This window comes from Neofelis nebulosa, chromosome 3 (genome assembly GCF_028018385.1).
Source record: "Neofelis nebulosa isolate mNeoNeb1 chromosome 3, mNeoNeb1.pri, whole genome shotgun sequence".
Classification (NCBI taxonomy): domain Eukaryota; kingdom Metazoa; phylum Chordata; class Mammalia; order Carnivora; family Felidae; genus Neofelis; species Neofelis nebulosa.
Genome location: NC_080784.1, coordinates 185,777,592 through 185,797,826, shown reverse-complemented (window position 1 = coordinate 185,797,826; position 20,235 = coordinate 185,777,592). Strand labels below are relative to the sequence as shown.

Here is a 20,235-nt window from a genome sequence, read left to right as displayed (position 1 = left end):
TCCTTGCGGTACTGGGTACGACTCTGTCGCTGCTGCCGCCAAGGGGCTTGATGGACACCACAGAGTTGACCTCTCTCAATCACAGTGTCAGAAATTATCATGGAAAATTTCAAATATACCCCAAAGAACTCCCATAAACCCCTCACCCAGCTCCAGCAATTATCATCGTGGCTTCTTCTGCTACTCCTGAGAAATATCCTGCTGCTTTGAGTTATCACATTCCAAGCAGTGTATGTTAGGCAGCTTTTTATTATTCAACCATTTTTATTTTCACTTTAAAAACCTTCAAAATTAGATGGTGAAAGGAAGCAATGTAAACAAAAATCATAGAGATATTTGAGGAAATATGCCATATATTTCTATCTCTAGGTAGTGCATTTAGGTCTAGCAATCAGACAGTATTATCAATATGTCATAAAACACAATCATTAAATGATTCATGTATGAAAGAATTGTTTGATCTTTTGTTGTAAAGACGTAAACTCAAAAAAAAAAATAAAAGGGTTGGGTCTAAATACTTTTTTGGCGAAGTTTGAAAATTTCTCAAAGGTGTAGAGAAAGTATCAGTTTTAGCCTATTAGGTATAGGAAACATAACACTAAAGTTGTTTACCCATCATGACTGGAAAGAGGTAGAGAGGGAAATAATAGGTCGATGTTTCAAGCCTACCGCTGGTTGCTGAGAACACATATGAACGGTAAGTGTATGTGTTATATATGTACATGTATATACACACATGCCCACTACTCTCCTCTTTTTTTTCCCATACTTACCCACTAACTCGGGTTGACGCACTATAGTCCAAGGGCCAAATCTGCCCTGCCACCTGTCTTTATACAGCTGGCAAGCTAAGAATATTTTTTTACATTTTCACCTGGCTGAAAAACCAAAGGAATAATGATATCTGTGGCCCATGAAAATGATAGGAATTAATAAAAGATGTCATATTGGAAGCCTTGTTCCTTTGTTTACTTATCGTCAGCGGGTGCTTTCGCACTACAACGTCAGAGTTTAGTAGTTGCATAGAGACCTCATGACTTGCAAAGTCTAAAATATTTACTGTTTGCCCTTTTACAGAAAGTTTCTCAATCCCTGCACTACATTATTCCTTCTTTAAGAGCAGGGACTGTGTTTTTTTTATCCGCAACGTCTAGCCCAATGCATAGCCCATGGAACGCTCAAGAAGTGTTTGTTGAAATAATTGATTCTTTAACTGTGGTCATGCTAAATACCTCCTCTACAGGTTAGTGTCCGCCTACCTATCCCCTTGTATTTGTTCCTGTCTCCTTGAGTCATCTAGTTCTTAAGCTCCCTGACCTTTTGGGCAGTTCTCTCCTTTTTGCACGAAGGCTACTTAGGCTGGATGGCGTAACTACCATCCCGTCAGTGTTCTCCCTTGCGCCTCGCAATCTCTTGCCCCATAGACTTCTGTTCTGCCTGCCATTCCAATCCTTAGCCTAAGGCTGCGTCTGCCATCTACTGTCTTTTCCCAAACTGTGGCATACTTGGGAGGAAACTCACATGAGTTATATGTTTACCGTGAATTCAGTCTAAATCCATTCATCTTTCAGTGGATTCATTTTGCTGCCTGTCAATCCTTTTACGATTCGTCATTCATTATCTGCTTTCCAGTTAGGTTTTCCCAGAGTTTTCCATGCTTGTGTAGCCCCTGATTCTACCTCCCCCTCACTCATTTTTAACACATGCCACTTATTTTATTAAGAACATTCAGGTCATCACATTCAGGTTTCCACAGCTTCCCTCTTTGCTGCCACATCTTTTTTGCCTCCAATCCTCTATGATCAACTATCTACTGTACGTGTCTTCTGTGAAATCAAACTCAACATGTTGAAAACTGAGTCTGTGGCATTATTCCTAAAATGAGCATCTCGTCCTGACCTTCCCATTTCAGTTAGTTTCATCATTACTATAGTAATTTAGACCTGAAATATCTTTGCTATTTTCCATATCCAAATAGTCACTAAGTTCTATAAATTATTTCTTCCCGTGGTCTTACAGCTTTCTCTTCCTTTTTATTATTAAGGCCATTACCATAGTGATCACAGTGGTGATGAAGAGGAGGATGGCTATCTTTTATTGAGTGCTAACTTTGTTTCAGACGTTAATTCACATCCTTGTCTTATACTGACACCTCCTGATTTTCAACTTATCTCTTTCGCCATCTTCATATGTACTCTTAACACAATTAACTTTAGCTACAAGCAGATGAAACCTTGTAACACATGCCACTGCCTTCTCACAAATCTTCAGTGACTACCCATTGCCCAACAAGTTCCCACCCCACAGCGCAACATTTAGGAATTTTTAGTTTGTCCCCAGCTTTCCCTTTCACTTTATCAATCTCTGCCATCCTGTAACTGTCCCATGTGCCCTTCCTTGCATCTTTTAGAAAAGAAAAGAAAACTTTTCTTACTTTGTTTTCTTGTCCTGGAAAGCTCTTTCTGCCTGCTTAGCATTAGGAAAATCCATCTATTTTGTGAGGGTCAGCTCAGATGACATCTCTTCTCTGCTGTAGTTATCAGCCCTGTTGAAAAGGATCTCTCCCTGTTTTGGAAGCACACTGTCTTTTAGCATGCTGTCGTTTTATGGTTATTACAAATCGCACTCTGTGATAGCAGTTTCTGTACACATCTTTTTTACTTTAGTTATAAGCCTCTTGAAAGCAGTAACAATTTTAAAACATTTTTGTAGACCCATTATATCTAGCATACTGACCTTTATGTAGTAAGAACTCAAAGTTTGTGTCACATTAATAGTAAAGGCACTTGCCATCTCTTCTAGCAATTATTGTGATATTCAATTAAAAGATACTTACTTAACAGAAGACCATGGGGGAGGGGAAGGGGGAAAAAAAAGGTTAGAGAGGGAGGGAGCCAAACTATAAGAGACTCTTAAAAACTGAGAACTGAGGGTTGATAGGGGGTGGGAGGGAGGGGAGGGTGGGTGACGGGCATTGAGGAGGGCACCTGTTGGGATGAGCACTGGGTGTTGTATGGAAACCAATGTGACAATAAATTTCATATTAAAAAAAAGATATTTACTGAATGCCTGCTAGAAGACAGTCTACCATGTGATCTGGAGATTCAGAAATAAGTTAGATAAAGATTCCACCCATGGGTAACTCATGGTTTAATCACTGAAAGTGCTGTATGCCATGGGGGAGATGGCTAAGATGTTCTGTAGAAGCACTAGGGAAGACCTGGACATAGGGGATTCTTTATTACGTTGTTCTTTGCTCTTTACAATCAAAAGAACTTAAAATAAAATCCAGTGAGTGTTTCCTTCTGCTTTTATTCAGTAAAGCAGGTTGGCAGAAAATATTTTGGAACTAGAGCCAGGAAAAAAATGTGATTTCCACCGCCCCCCCCCCCCCATTAAACTTTCATGAGTTATTTGAACTTCGCTTAGCTCTTGATTGTGTCTTCAGAGTTGGGATGTAAATCAACTCTCTGCAGTTTTTGGCAGGCTAGATTGGTGTTCAATTTTCTGGGCTGATGAGGGAAACAGGCTTCTTACACCGCGTCAGCATTTCCCAGAGTATTTTCTGCTGAATACTAGCTCTGAGAGATGCTCTACAAAAAAGGGTTCCATGGACAAATAAGTTTGGAAATTGAGGCCCACGCTGCCTTCCTCTTGGTGAATTACTGTTTGTTTGTTTGTTTGTTTGTTTGAAAATTCGTGTCATATATTTTTATTTTTTATTGAGGCGTAGTTGACACACAGCACACTTTCAGGTGTACCACATGGTGATTTGGCAACTGTATACATTATGCCACGTTCACCACAAGGGAGCTGCCATCATCCAGGGCTATTACGGTACCATTGACTCTGTTTCCCACGCTGTACTTTTCATTCCTAGAACCACAGTTTACGATTTTTTTTACAAGGGTTTTAGATGTACAGAAGGATTGAGAATATATTATAGAGTTCCCATAGATTCCACACCTAGTCTCCCCTCTTATTAACATCTTAAGTTAGTGTGGTACGTTTGTTACAATTAGCGAACCAATATCAGTACGTTATTATTAGCTAAAGTTCATACTTTATTTCCTTAGTTTTAACCTGATGTCCTTTTTCTGTTCCAGGATCCCAACCAGGACACTACATTACATTTGGTTGTCATGTCTCCTTAGGCTCCTCTTGGCTATGACAGTTTCTCAGACTTCCCTTGTTTTTGATGACCTTGACAGTTTTGAAAAGTACTAGTCAGGTATTTTGTAGATTATCCCTCTGTTGGAATTCGTCTAATGTTGTTCTCATAATTAGACTGGGGCTGTGGGTTTTTGGGAGGAAGACCACAGACAGAAAGTTTATACTTTTATACATTTATACCCATTGCATCATATCAGGGTATATACTGTCCACATGGTTTACCACTGTTGATGTTGACCTTGATTGCCTGGCTTAGGTAGTGTTTGTGAGGTTGCCCCACTGTAGAGTCACTCTTCACCCCCGACACCCTTGTGTGCTCTACTCTTTGGAAGGAAGTCACTATTTATGGTTCACACATAAGGAGAAACAGTTATATTCCACCTCCCTGAGCTGGGAATCTCTACAGAAATTATTTGGAGTGTTTCTGCATGGAAGAGTTCTCCCTCTCTTCCATGCAGAAAGAGAACTGGGGAGTTATTTATAATAAATTTGTTTGTTTATTTATTTATTTATTTATTTATTTATTTATATCACTATGTTATTTATTTATGTCACTATGAACTCGTGGGTGTTTATTTTAGTCTTTGTGTTTTAATTTAACGCTTCCTTAATTTTGTTGCATACAATTTATTTTGGGATGCTAAGGCTCAGGGATGTTTTGCAGTAAAGAAACTGTTTAATTTTATTTAATCCAGTGTTGTTCAAATTTATGTGACCACAGAACCCTATTTCCATGTAAAATAATTTGGGAACTCTTTTGCCACACCTTTTAGAGAAAGGAATATTTGAAGAAACTGATACACAATGGGTGATTAAATATATGAATTTTTTTGCGGAATAATACTAGTGAGCACACGGAGCTCTAATTATGTGCCAGGTACCATTCTAGTGCTTTACAACTATTTACTCATTTAATATTCATGAAAGCCTATAAGGTATGTTACTCTTATGATCTTACATAGGTCCAATTTCACAAAACTAGTACGTGGAAAAGTTGGGATTTCAACCTGGATAGTCTGGCTCTAGAATCTGTACTACCTGATGATATTCAGCATATTTCTCTATCCAGTCCAGAAATGCTCAAACTCAAGATATGCTATTGGTTGAATTTACCCAGTTCCTGTCAATCCAGGCACCTAAACAAAAATGAGAATTTTGTTGGTTTTATGTGACTTCAATTCTCATCCTCTTCCTAATTAGTCTTTCTGCCTTCTGTATTGTCACTCCATTTCTTAAAACTTCCCAGACTTTTAGGATACAACCGCAACTCCTTATTTTTGTTTACAAGACTGTCAAGGATCTTGCTTCTTTTCACCATTCGAGTCTTACCTCTCGCCTCCTCACACTGTTCCTCACCATCCTGCCAGTCCCCTGCCCGCTTCCACACACATCTACCTTCTCTCTTTAATCATACTTGACCTCCTTCAGTTGTTCCACCAGGAGAACTGTTGCACATGCCATTGCTTCTGTGTGAAACTGCCTCCCCACAAATCTCACGTATTTCTGGCACATTCACAGGTGTCAGGTGACATGATCCTTTCTTTAGGAAGGCTTTCTACGCCTGAGATCTCGGATTCCCAGGTACTTTTTCTGTGTCTCTATTCCTCCATACAGGAGGCACTCTATACTTCCTACCATAGTACTTGGGTTGTCTGATTATCATCTAGATTCTGCAGTCTCTGGGAAGCAGGATCAGGGTCTCTCTTTTCACTACTGTATCCTCAACATCTGGCATAGTGCCTGCCTCATGGCAGATGCTCAGTAGATATATATTTTTTTAATGATGAATGAATTGAATACAAAAAGTAGGAAATGTTCCCTCTTAAAAATATGTACACCCCTTTTCCTACTAATTCCACTTCTAACATCTAGGATCTTATCTAAAGGGAAGAATCAGGGAAACACAGAAATTTATGTTCGTGATAATATTAAAAAATTTAAAAGAATCTAAATAACAATAGGGTTTGCATATACAGCAGGGTGTCTCCAAAAGACAATGTTCTACAGGCATCAACAATGTTATTTTTAAAAGAATATAATGAAATAGGAAAGTGTATGATATTATCTTAAGTGGATAAAGCAAAATATAAAACAATATAATTCCACTAATTAAATCTCTCAATCGTACACATACATGCATAGAAAAAATGAAAGAAGAGAACAGAATATTAATAGTAGTTATTTTTGGCTGATGAAAATTTATGGATGCTTATTTATTATTCTATTCTTTACATATTGTTTTTTTTTTTCAAATTATCTTGAATAAATGTGTTACTTTTATAATCAGAGAATTACTAAAATCTTCCATTAGAAAGCCGGGTTATAACTATTTTGCTTTATTTTTTCAGAGTGAAGGAAATAATTTTTTAATTTTATAATTTCGTAGTTTTTTACATGCTACATTAGATGGCTTTTAAAGACTTCTTATTTACGTTCATTGTTATAAAAAAGTAGCAAGGCAATCAGTAATACCCAGTTAGAGATTTCAATACAGTTTTGATTCTTGTGTAAATTTTTTGCCTCTCATGGTTTAGAAATTAATTTATTTATAAAACTCTTGAAGTCCTTTGACTTAATACCATAGATTCCAATTATTAGGGAAACTGATTTGAAGGCAACAGTAATTTCATTTGGAGAGGATATGGGTTTGGGTAAAAGGTAATGTCTTCCTATTAAACATTTTAAATGTAAAAGGGCATTCATTTTCCTTTTAAATAACATTTTAAAGCTTGATTTTGTGAGTCTTTGGGTAGAAACCATTATTTTCTTTGTATCTTGTATCATTTCTCAATAGTTCATTTGCCACGCTTACCTCTTTTTCTGTGTGTGCTGAAGATATGTTGACATCTTTATTTAAATAATAGCACAGGAATAACTATGATTTTTTTGAGCACTTATTTTTGAGACTTAGGGAGTATTTAGTCACCTCTACAGACAGAGCCGGCGAAAAGTTTAGTACCTATAAAACTGGAGTTGAAGTGGACCCTTCAGGTTTATCTCATCCAACCTCTGGAGTTCATTTCCTTTTGCTCGAGTACTTCTGAAGACAAGGAACTCACAATTTCACTAACTTAAGTCATTTTGGTGAAGCCTTTCTGCTTGTTGGAAAGTCTGTTTGTTGTATTAAGCGATCATAGGCTCCTTATGACATTTACTCACCGATCATAGTCCTGTGCTTGACACGTAGAAAGCACTCAATACATGTCAGTTAGTGAGGCAGCAAGTAAACGAATGAATGAATACCCTGAAATAAGACTAAAGTTCTGCAGGGAACCCACAGGGTGACCCAGCTTGCGAGCAGCCACTTGCTTCGCTTTGGATTTCCCCTCACTGTCAGGAAATTCTATTCCCCTTTCTGATGTCTATAGAAATGACTTCTCTGACTACTTGGGATTTCTATGGAGATAACTTCTCTGAGCATCTGACTGAAGTTCTTGCAAGGGGTACCTTGGAAAAGGCCTGCTGTCCTTGTCATTGTGTCATCGATGTGGAACGGGGAATGGGGAAGACGTAGCGAACCACTGGAGTTACTTTTCTTTCAATGTTTTTAGACTTTTAAAGGAAGTGGTATGTGCTCCATTAACAGCTAGAAGTTTTGACACACTCAGCTTCCTGTTTCCTTGCTTATTCTTTTAAGTTCTTTCTATACGTATGGCATATGGGCCGATAATAGCCCTCGTGAACTTTTTGAACCTATCTCATGTTACTTGAGTATCTGTCTTCTCTTCCCCGCCCCCACCACAAAAGTGATGTGGTTGTTAGGGACAGGGATGCCGTTTGATTCATTTTTACTGGCATGTGTTTAATAGGTGCTCAGTAAATGTTGAATCCATATCTTTTCACTAGTTGAATTTTCAGGTATAACACCTCATGTCCCCCTGTTCTCGCCACAAAAGTCCAATTTTTCTGAATTTAATGTTCTTTTCCTCTTTCCTTTTCTCAATTTTTAGTCATTCTCTTCTCTTCTGGATGATTTCTAAGTTCCTGCTTCAATTATAGAGCACATAGAAATGATAATTGAATAAAGATCTGCTCAATATTGCTTCAATTCTTAACACTCTTTTTCATTCTACTTTTATGTGTTCTTTTTGAAGGTTTCCTCATTCATGATACATATCTCACAGGATTAATAAAGCAATGTATGTAAATTTTGTAGCTCTTTTTCCAAACTCTTTCAGAATGCTTTCTACCGTCTGATCTCTTTTCTGTGTAACTTTTTTTTGGTAACTATTTTCTCTTTATATTACAACTCTAGTTACATCTAATTGAATTACATTCAATTTCATGTTGGTGAATTGAAATATTTGGTAGCCTGGGATATCCATTTAGGAGAACTATGATTAATCATTTAAAAATTGTACTTTATAGAAAATACCTGAATGAGATGTTTTTACCAAAATAAATATTTTTAAATGTTTATTTTTGAGAGAGACAGAGTGAGCGAGCAGGGGAGAGGCAGAGAAAGAGGGAGAGAGAGACAATTCGAAGCAGGCTCCAGACTGTCAGCATGAAGCCCGACACGGGGCTGGAACCCACATGAGATCATGACCTGAGCCAAAGTGAAGTTGAGTGCTTAACTGACTAAGCCACCCAGGAACCCCAACTTTTTGTTTTTATTTCCAAGAATTATTGTCTTTTAATCAGTTCAAGAGCCCTTTTTATGTGTGGTTGAAAATGAGAGTATTTGGAATCATAATTCAATAGTAGCAATTTGGTTCTTTATATATTAAGGTAAATTATACAAATCAAGGGATTGGATTTTTAATCTTCATGCAGATTTTATTTTTATATAATGATTGAATTAAAATTGCTTTTATTTATTTTTTTTTAAATAAGCTTTCTTATACCTCCTTCCCCCATAGTCTGGAGTGGGGGAAGCAAGTGACAGAAGGCTTATTAGAGAAAATAGTATTTCAACCTGAGACTTGAAAGTTCAGTAAGATTTATTCAGATAAATTGAGGATAAGGATGTTGGAGGTAGAAGTAGGTTATGTTGCTATAATTAATGTTTGATCGTGAATAAGTTTCTCAAGTGTATTTTAAGTCTTGAATCTAAGAGAAATACTCACAGTAAAAAAAAAAAAAGAAAGAAAGAAAGAAAGAAAGAAAGAAAGAAAGAAAGAAAGAAAGAAAAGAAGCCAGTAAATGGGGTTAGTTTTGTGAGTATTTAATAGAATTTATGAAGAGTATTCTTTTATTCCTAAAAATCTATTTCTATATATTTAGTAGACTAAGGCTTATACACTTCACACAGCTCTGTATTTCTCCTATAGATGAATGCTTTTTTGTTCATTCATTGCTTAGGCCATCGTATCAAAAATTTTTTAAACGCTTTCAATATTACTTAGAGTAGAAATCTGTGTAATCATCTAGCTTCTATTATGTGCTAGACAAAGTGTGACTATGTGCCGTGATGGGTGAAGGAAGGGGCCGAGAGAGACTATAAGCACAGGCACCTGATACCATCTGGGGTGAGCGACCAGGAACAAAAGGCTTAATAGATGTGAAGGTCTGAAAGGTGAATAAGGTGTATTCAGATAAAGTAGGAGTAAGTATGTTGGGGGTGGGAGTAGAGCATGGAGAGTATATTCCAGGTAAAGAGGGTAATGTATTTAAATATGTGTGTTAAAGAGGGTACTATGAACAATGAGAGCTATAGTAAAGCTATCAATTATTGAATGATTATTATCATTATTAGGTCACTGTTCCAAGCACTTTACATCTTTAATCTTTATAACAACCACATAAAGGAGCTATTATTATTGTTATTCTACTTGTGTTGACTGGATGGGCTGTAACTGTACATTATCAATAATGTAATATATAGTTCTCTTCTTTTCTCCTCTCTTGGTCTAAATTTTGGAGCTTAGGTATTATTTTATTTTGCTTTCAGTGAGTTAGAAGTAGCCTAAAGGCCTATTTTAGTAAAAAGACCAAAAAATATTGGCATTTTACCTTGGTGTTAAAAAGAAGGATTTACTAAAATATGGTATATGTGGATAATCAATTCATGACTGACTATTAAAAAGAACTCCTTTTTTCAAGTTTACAAGAGATCTAGGGGATAGATCTTACTGTGAAAAAACCAGTAAGACAAATCCATATCGTGACACATTCTAAAAGATAACTGGCCTGGAGTCCTCCAAAAAGTCTATATCATGAAAAAGAAAAGGACAAAGAGACTCTAGATTCAGCTACATGGAAAGAGACATAACAACCAAATGTAATGTGATGCATACATTTTTAATGGATTCTGGATTTTAAAAAAACTATAAAAGATATTTTGGGGACAACTGGAAAAGTTTGAATGTGGGCTGAATATTATGTGATATGAAATATTATTGCTAATTTTCTTAGGTGTGATAGTGGTATTGTGTTGATGTAGGAGAAGGTTCTTATTAGAACATTCATGCTGAAGTATTTAGGACTGAAATGTCATGTTAGGAAAAATTACAGTATAATAATTTCTATAAAGTTTTATTTTCACTAGGTTATTAATGAGATTTCTGAGTATCAAACGTTTACAAAATACTTAAATGTAATTTACCTTTTTATTATCTGCTATTTTTTCTTAAAATGTTTATCACCCTATGACTTGCTGATTTCTTCCTCTTCTCCTTTTTTTTTTTTTTTTTTTTTGATCTGTCCTCATTTCCATCTTCCTCTAGAAAGTCAGTTCCGTGAGAACTGAGACTTTCTGTTCATGGCTTAATTCACAGCACTAAGGATAGTATCTGGCACATAGTAGGCAGTAATTAACATTTGTTGAATGAACTAATGAATGAAGATAACCAATCTCAACCAACCTTACCATTTCTATATAACTCATAATATCTTTAATTTTTTAAAAATTAGTTTTGGTATTGTTAACCAGAAACAATAATGAGTTGTTCTCTATATTTCAGGGAAGTTGGGAAAAAAGAATTTTGAAGAGTTTAAATAGTATGTGCACTGAACTGAGTATCCCATTGGCACGAAAGGTACTTTTATTTTTATTTTTTTTTCAAAAGGTACTTTTAATATTTAAGTATTTTATTGTGAATCGAGTGCTAGAAGTACCATGAAGTTGTAATTGTTAGGCAGATTTATCTCTCGTTAAACAGTATATCAGTTTGTTTTGAAACAAAAATCTGTAAAAGGCCAATTACATGGGTGTATTGTATATAGATTTCTATTATATAGGCTGTAATACTTTTTGTAATGAACATATCTTGAAAATAAATAAAAATATAATATATAATCTACGTATAGATTATTTAGAGATTTGGCTGTAAAGGTTATACATGTTATAAATGCACTTGAAAATTTTTAATTACCTTTGGTCTCCTTATTTTTGGCTAATCAGCACAATAGCCATATGTTTTGAATACAAGATGGAGTTTAGGCACGTTATCCTCTTATAATAGCCAATATGGTACTGTCTTTCAGTGTTAACATAGGGAATGGAAGGATGATTGGTCATCTCTCTGCAGAACTATTTAGTTCTAATAGTAGTATCATTAGATCTAAAAGATCTAATTCTCAACATTTGTCTGTCACTGTGGACTTTGAGTTTGAGGGGGAAGATAAAAAGGGAGAGAAAAGCCACTCGAGGAATGCTCTGGATTCTTTTTGGCTGCTCACGAGTAGGAGAGAAGAAGTTTCTCTTCGCTTTATTCTCCCTACCTGCTATTTATTCCTTGCTAGTAGACAGGATATAGTAGACAGGATATGAACTTTAGATAATCTCCAAGGACAAGTCATGGAAGGCACCAGAAGGATGGTATTTAAAAAAAGGATAAATTTCTATGGAAAACTGCCTAAGTATGTAGTATTGTGTAATATACTGTCTTTCATGTAGGAAGATGATGCTACTGACCCACAGTCATACTCTCTTGGCCAGTCCCCCTTGCGATGCATTTCTGAGGTTGCTGGATGGGGTAAGAGATGTAGTATGTGGCTAAGGAGCAGTTTTTCTTTGTGAAATTTACTGGCCTATAGAGATCATTTCTCTTCTTTTCTTGGACTCTTTAGCACCATATTCTAATGGAGCCATTGAGACTAGATATAATATCATAGTTAAATAACAAAAGTTTAAGAATAATTCCAAAAAAAGTTCACCATGTGCGGTGAAGTGATTTTTTTCTTATGTTATGGTAGCTTATTCAACCTTTTAGATAAGTTATTGATTCTTATTTTTCAGCTGCATTGCTAAGCTTCACAAAATGAAACCAATTTTAAAATTACCTTTTTTAGAGGCCAGTTGGAGAACAGAAAGAACTTCTCAATAAATGGAATGAAATGGGAACTGATGAACCAGGTATATGAACAACCTTTTTCAAAATGTGGTAGTAGGAAAGATTGCCTTCTTAATTGTGGATCCAAAGCAACAATATTAGCAATTCTTTTGGAAAGATAGCAATTTTCCTTCCCCACTAATTACTGTCATCTACTTTGTTTGCTTAAACTTCTACCGTGCAGTTTAAAAATCCCTATCTTTGGGGGCACCTGGGTGGCTCAGTTGGTTAAGCGTCCAACTCTTGATTTTGGCTCAGGTCATAATCTCACAGTTCGTGAGTTCAAGAGCCGCATCAGGCTCTGTGCTGACAGCATGGAGCCTGCTTGGGATTCTCTCTGTTTCTTTCTCTCTCTCTCAAATAAACATTAAAAAAATTTTTTTTTAATTCCTAACTTTCACCAGTGTTTTATAATATTTTGAGAATATTTAAGTCAATTATCCTTTTTAAAACAACATTTGAAAACATTTTTATAAAAGAATAGATTAAATCATTCAATGGATTTCTTAGATTCATAATTAAGGTAAATATTTTTCAAGCTCTAGTAACATTGAGATGTTAAAAATAGGTTAAGTGGTAAAAAGTTTTGAGACTTCTAAAATGTTTTTAAGAATTTATTTTGGTTCATTTTAATGGTTAAAATAGAGTCAATTTTATAAACATATAATGGGTGACAGCTATGTCTCATTTACTGTGATCAATAGATGTATAGAATTGTATTGGTAGACATGTACATAATCCCTCACCACTCCTCTTTAAAAATAAGCATGGGGAACCAGGCAAGAAATAAGTACTGTAATAGAGAAAGCAGTGTGTTATAGAGATTCAAAAGGGAGAACAGTTTAATACAACTAGAGGAATTCGCTGAGAATGTATTATTTGTATTCTAGGTACTTTGAGAATTCTCATATAGAACTTTGTTACACTGACATTGTGTTTTCAATTCAGTTATAAAGTTATAAATTTATGAGGGGAGACACTTAATTTCTTCTAGAATAGGTCATTTACGCCATCAAGGGAAGAGATTGCCCTTTCATTTTTTGTGTTCCCAGTACTTAACACAATGTATGACAAATTATTGATACTCTGCAAATGTCTGAATTAATCCAGCTCCACGGCCACATGTGAAAGAATCATTAACATTGTTATTAATAAGGATTCTTATATTAACTGAAATGTTCCAATCTATCTTAATTCCAGATTTAAGCCTTTTCAGACCTGTTTATGCACCCAAGGATTTTCTGGAGGTAGGTTGTATTGGATCAATATAGGTATATTAATGGGAATAAAGTGGAAGAAATGATATGAGGATGTCTCCAGGCAGAGGAATCACCAGGTACAAAGCCCTAGAACCGTAGAATGACATGATCAGATTTGTGCTTGAAAATTGCTTTTGGAAAAGACACTGGAATGTGGAAAGATTAGAGGCAAGTAAATCAATTAGGAAGATTTTTTTTTAATGTTTATTTTATTATTTTTGAGACAGAGAGAGACAGAGCATGAACGGGGGAGGGGCAGAGAGAGAGAGAGACACACACACAGAATCGGAAGCAGGCTCCAGGCTCTGAGCCATCAGCCCAGAGCCCGATGCGGGGCTCAAACTCATGGACCGCGAGATCGTGACCTGAGCCGAAGTCGGACGCTTAACCGACTGAGCCACCCAGGCGCCCCAGGAAGATTTTGATTAAAAAATACTAACTGTAAATCAGGTAGCTTGTAAATCAGGTAGCCTGCTGCAGCATCTATAGATGCTCAGTGAATCCTTTCCCTTTTTAGTCCTTCCCTGTTCTAGTAGTTTAGACAAGACACAAAAAAGGTCTGAACTAAAGAACAGTGTTGGAACTGGATAGAATTCAACAGATTTGCAAGAGATTTTTAGGAGGGTTTGGGAACTGATTAGATGTGGGGAGTATGAGAAAAAGAAAAGATAAGGAAGATCTTTAAGTGTCTAGATTGGGTAACTGGGCAGAGAGGTACTATGTCCTTGGGATAGAGAATGCAGGAGAAGAACAGGTCTGTTAATGAAGATGATGAGCTTAATTAAGTTTGAGAAAGCATATCAAAAATAAAGTAGGTTAGCGCTCACTAATTATTTTAACGGACTTACCTTTGATTCCACTCTTTCTCTTGTACCTTACACGTAATCAGCAAATCCTGTCACTTTACCTTCAACATGTATCCGGAATTCAACCACTCCTACCTCCATCCTCCTAACGTCTTCCTGCTCTATCCTTGCCCACCTAGAATTTGTTCTCAGTGCAGTTTCCAGAGGAAGCCATTTCAGTACCGTTCCAAATAAGCCATCTCTGGTATCCGGCAGCTTCCCATCTGATTCTACTTAAAAGCCAAAGTCATGACAGTGGTGCGAAACATGCTATTTGATCTGATACCCCATTACTTCTCTGAGTTCATCCCCTATTACTTTCCCCTGATTTGTTATACTCCATTTACTTTAGCCTCCATGCTTCCCCCTGGCTTCCTGCCATCTGAGGGCCTCCGCTCCTCTTCTCTGCTTACAGTGCTTTTCCCCCAGATACTTGTCTGCACGTTCCTTCACTCCTTATGTCTTTGTTTAAATGTCACTTTCTCAGCAAAGCCTTCCCCCGCGGCTCCCTGCTTGGAACTCCTTTTATCCTTTTCCTACTTTGTTTTTCTTTATAGCATTTATCATTATATAACATATTCTTTTTCTGTTTTCCTTATTGCCTGCCTTCTCCTATTAAAAGTAAGATTCACGGGGGGTGCCTGGGTGGCACAGTCGGTTAAGCGTCCGACTTCAGCCAGGTCACGATCTCGCGGTCCGTGAGTTCGAGCCCCGCGTCGGGCTCTGGGCCGATGGCTCGGAGCCTGGAGCCTGTTTCCGATTCTGTGTCTCCCTCTCTCTCTGCCCCTCCCCCGTTCATGCTCTGTCTCTCTCTGTCCCAAAAATAAATAAAAAACGTTGGAAAAAAAAAAAAAAGATTCACGGGGCGCCTGGGTGGCTCAGTTGGTTAAGCATCCAACTTCAGCTCAGGTCATGATCTCGCGCTCTGTGAGTTCAGCCCCGCGTCAGGCTCTGTGCTGACAGCTCAGAGCCTGGAGCCTGCTTCGGATTCTGTGTCTCCCTCTCTATCTGGCCCTCCCCCGTTCATGCTCTGTCTCTCTCTGTCTCAAAAATAAACGTTAAAAAAAAAAAAAAATTAAAAAAAAGTAAGATTCACAAGGGCAGGAGCTTCTCATTCTGTTTTGTGCACTGTTGCAACAGTTACAGAGTCCAATAATTGAAGACTCACAAGACTTCACAGGATGCAGCCACAGAAGGCATTCTTTCAGCAAGAGAAAGAAAGCATATGCAAATACGAAGAGATCCAAACTTCTAGGCTCAGCTCCCAGGGCTCTTTCTCAGTTGCAGAGGATGAGCTTTGTCTTTGGAGTAGGAACCGCTAAGATACAAGTGCGATACACTGGTCTTGGGAGTCAAGGCGCAAGGAAGGTTTCCCAGGGGTCTTTTATATCCCCACTGGTAAATCAGGAGAAGCTAGCCATCTGTGCATTTTCAATAAGCCATGTGAAACTGATATGGACTGCCTCCCTGGGACATTAAGTAGCACATTATAAATGACTAGTTCGTGTATTTCATCCCATCTTGGCCAAGGGTCACCACCAGACATCCAGGTGTCCCTGGAGATAAGAATGGAGCTACCACAAACCAGCTGCAGGTTAATTGCTCTATCTCCAACAGGTAGAACGGTGCTTAGCACATTGCTGCTCAACAAATAGGTGCTGAATGAACGAGTAAATGAATGAATGAGTTTTTCACATTTTACTTTTAGTTCTTTTCTGAACTGTTGTCTTTGAAACTAGTTTGCCAGCATAAAATATACAGTCGATGCTTGAACAACACGAGGGCTCTGACCCCCTGCATGGTCGAAAATCCACATATAACTTTTGACTCCCCCCAAACTTAAGTAGCTAAGTACTACTGTTGACTGGAAGTCTTACTGACAACACAACCAACACATATTTTGTATGTTAATATGCATTATATACTGTATTCTTACAATAAGTGTGCTAGAGAAAAGAAAATATTAAGAAAGGCATAAGGAAAAGAAAATACATTTACAGTACTGTACTGTTAAAAGTCTGCATTTGAGTTGAAGTTCAAACTTGTGTTGTTCAAGGGTCAACTGTCTTAATTCTAAAGAGAAGTTAGTTTGGTCAGAAACTGCCTTTATGGTGATGGCATTATTTCTCTTAGCTTGTTAAAGATTTCTCCCAAACTCTTCCCTTTTCTAGCACTTCAGGGCTGAAATTTCATGTAATTTTTGTATGATTATCTTTAACTGTTTTCTCCTTAATGATCGTAACGTTCTGTTTCTTTCAGGACTGTTGATGAATTGATCCTTTTATTATTTATGCTGAAATTCTTCTTTAACTAAAGAACATTTTCTATAATTATATCTCTATAGCTTCTGCATTTCTAATATTTTCTCTTTTCTATTACCCATGTATTCATAGTTTGCCTTTTCTATCCAACGTGTGTGAGGTTTCTGTGCAGTATGATACATGATTTGTGTTATTAGGCTAAAATTGCATTGTTCCCTATTAGTCTGCATTTAGCGCTGTTGATTCTTTGCTATATTTGTTTTTGTTTTTTTTTTTAACAAATACTATTGACATTTTTAGCCTTAATTTAGTGCTTGAAGTTTTGGGAAACTGTTCTGGCATTTTAGCACATTCCATTTTATCAGTGATTAGTTATCAGCTCATTAATTCCTTCCTCAGATGTGATAGTGTTTCTGTCACCATAATCTCCTTTGCTGTATTCTTTTTATTTTTTTTAAGTTTTTTTAAAAAATTCAGTTAATTAACACACAGTATAATATTAGTTTCAGGTATGTAAAATAGAGAGCAGCGCTTCCATACAGCACTCAGTGCTTATGACAAGTGCACTCCTTAACCCCATCACCTACCTATTTACGTCATGCCCCCACCCGCTTCCCCTCTGGTAACCATCAGTTTGTTCTCTGTAGTTAAGAGTCTGTTTCTTGACTTGCCTCTCTCTTCTTCTTTTCCTTTGCTCCTTTGTTTTGTTTCCCAAATTCCACAGACGAGTGAAATCACATGGTATTTGTGTTTCTTTGACTGACTTACTTCGCTTAACATAATACTCTCTAGCTCTGTGCATGCCATTGTACTGGATGCTTGATTTTTTTTTTCTCAAGAGTTTCAATTTAAAAATATTTTTTATTATAATTATTCTTTCCCCGAAATGTATGTTATTGTTAGAAAAATAATAAAATATGCATAAGGAGAAAACTTTTAAAAAATTACCTTTAATGCCGTCACATAGCAATAAACATTACGTTACTACACATTTTTTAACTTCATATATTGTGAATATTTTTTCATGTTATTACATATATTACCTGTGTTAATAGAGGCAAATTACGCTATATTTTATTATATGAATTAACCACAATTCATTTAAGTAATTCCCTCTAATGGAATGTTTAAGTTGTTTCACATTTTTCTGTAATAAATAGTACTTCAGTAACATTCTTTCTGCACTGTCTTTGCAAACATCTTTATTATTTGTACTTATAGAATTATTTGTACTTAATTGTACTTATAGAAGTGCAATTCCTACATAAAGGATATGTAAATATTTAAGACTTTTTTGACCTGCCTAATTTTGAAAAGTATATAAATTGTTAGTTTGGCTTCTGAATTTTTTTTCCTTGTGGGTTTGATTTAGAGACGATACTCTGCAATATTATTCTACTATTTTTCTAAAAATCTTGTCAATATCTGTTTTTTCAAAGGGCTAGAGTTGATTCTGAAATTTTTTCTGGCAGATATTACAATCAAGCAATTTTGATCTTTCTGTCACCTTCCCTGGTTAAATATTCAAGCAGTTTTGATTTTTTATTACCATCAAAATGTTTTTCATTCTAACTAAATTCTTTTAGACTTTTGTATGGTAGATCATCAGAATATTAAATTTAAGACATGTTTATGATATTTTAACATTTCAATATAATTTTATAGTTTTTTAGAATGTAATTAAAGTACATACATAGCCCCAAATAGTTTTTAGTTTTGTGGTGATACACCGAGAATATCACTGCCAATTTTATAGGTGTAAACATCCTATAAAGAAACTAACCAATTCTGTTGGATTTGTTTTTAAAGGTGTTAATTAATCTTCGCAACCCAAATTATGAAAATGGTGATTCTCTTAGTTTCAGGACTCATTTGGGTTTAATCCAAGTTCCTCTGAAAGTAAAAGACATCCCTGAATTGGTAAGTATCAGCATTTCAAAATATTGCATATTTTAGAAGACAACCATTAGAGAAACATTTTAGTGCTGCAAATATCTAAAACAATAGGGCTGTCTGCTCATTAAATAATGAAGCGAAAGGTTTCTTTTTTATTGTAAATATGTTATATAGAGAGTGAGTTGCTTTGCTAGTAGAACTAAAAATGAGTTTTCATGCACTTACCAGTGCTTTTGCTTTTTCCTCATTTTAATCAAAAACAAAGATTTATAAGACAGCTTGTTGGGATTTATGTACATGATATATGACAATAAAATTGATTGAGGGTCGCCTGGGTGGCTCAGTCGGTTAGGTGTCTGAGTCTTGATTTTGGCTCAGGTCATGATCTCATGGTTTATGAGTTTGAGTCCCACAAGCAGCACGGAGCCTGCTTAGGATTCTCTCTCTCTCTCTCTCTCTCTCAAAAATAAACTATTAAACTTAAAAAAAAACTGATTGAAATAAGTTGTGAATTTTATTAAGAATATTTAAAGAATGTACATTTTATTTCATTCAACCAGCCTTTTTTTTTTTAATATATTTTTTTAACGTTTTTTATTTATTTTTGAGACAGAGAGAGACAGAGCATGAACGGGGGAGGGGCAGAGAGAGAGGGAGACACAGAACCGGAAGCAGGCTCCAGGCTCTGGGCCATCGGCCCAGAGCCCCACGCGGGGCTCGAACTCACGGACTGTGAGATCGTGACCTGAGCTGAAGTCGGACACTTAACCGACTGAGCCACCCAGGCGCCCCTCATTCAACCAACCTTTATTAAGCTTATCAAAATGAGGCACTGAAAGAGATAAAGGGAAAGGAAGATGAATTAGAGACGGTCTTTGCTCTGGAAACTGTCACATTTTGGTGAGGAAGTTAGTTTTAAAATAGAGCAATTATAGAAAGGTAGGGAGAATTCCTGAATGGAGCTAAGAAATTATCACTCCTGGGGCACCTGGGTGGCTCAGTTGAGCATCTGATTCTTGATTTCAGCTCAGGTCTTGATCTCACGGTTTGTGAGATTGAGCCCCCCCTCCCTGTCCCAGCCCAAGCTCTGCACGGACAGTGTGGATCCTGTTTGGGATTCTGTCTCTGACTCTCTCTGCCCCTTGCCCCCTCACGCGTGCGCACGCGTGTGTGTGTGTGTGTGTGTGTGTGTGTGTGTGTGTGTGTTCATGTTCTCTCTTTCTCTCTCTGTCTCAAAATAAATAAACATTAAAAGAAAGAAATACGAAATTCTCACTCCTTCTTTTGTTAATCACCCAAAACAATAAGGAGCACAGAAATTTAAATACCGCCTTTGGTGAAACTAGCAAACAATGTGTAGCTCTGTTAGCGTGTCAGGTTGGAGAACTGAGGGGAGAGTGGTACATGGCTTAAACATGGAGGAAGGTCAAGCCCTACTACGTCTCCCTAAGAGGTGGGAGGTGCGGGTGAGAAGCATGTCAATAATCACTCAGCTGTACATCTTCCTTGTTTTGTTTTGCTTTAT

General features: G+C 36.7%; 1 protein-coding gene across 4 annotated transcripts in view; it reads left to right on the top strand.

Annotated features, from left to right (window-relative positions):
- Positions 1 to 20,235, top strand: part of TBC1D19 (TBC1 domain family member 19) — a 146,329-nt gene that overhangs the window by 33,509 nt on the left and 92,585 nt on the right. For 3 of the 4 annotated variants that reach the window (XM_058722902.1, XM_058722905.1, XM_058722903.1), the window contains 4 exons: positions 11,079 to 11,153; positions 12,409 to 12,472; positions 13,650 to 13,696; positions 18,624 to 18,734. In XM_058722902.1, coding sequence (XP_058578885.1) covers positions 11,079 to 11,153; positions 12,409 to 12,472; positions 13,650 to 13,696; positions 18,624 to 18,734 — 297 coding nt within the window. Of the gene's footprint in view, positions 1 to 4,106; positions 4,232 to 11,078; positions 11,154 to 12,408; positions 12,473 to 13,649; positions 13,697 to 18,623; positions 18,735 to 20,235 lie in introns of those variants that run through there. The other variant, XM_058722904.1, reaches the window with a different exon arrangement.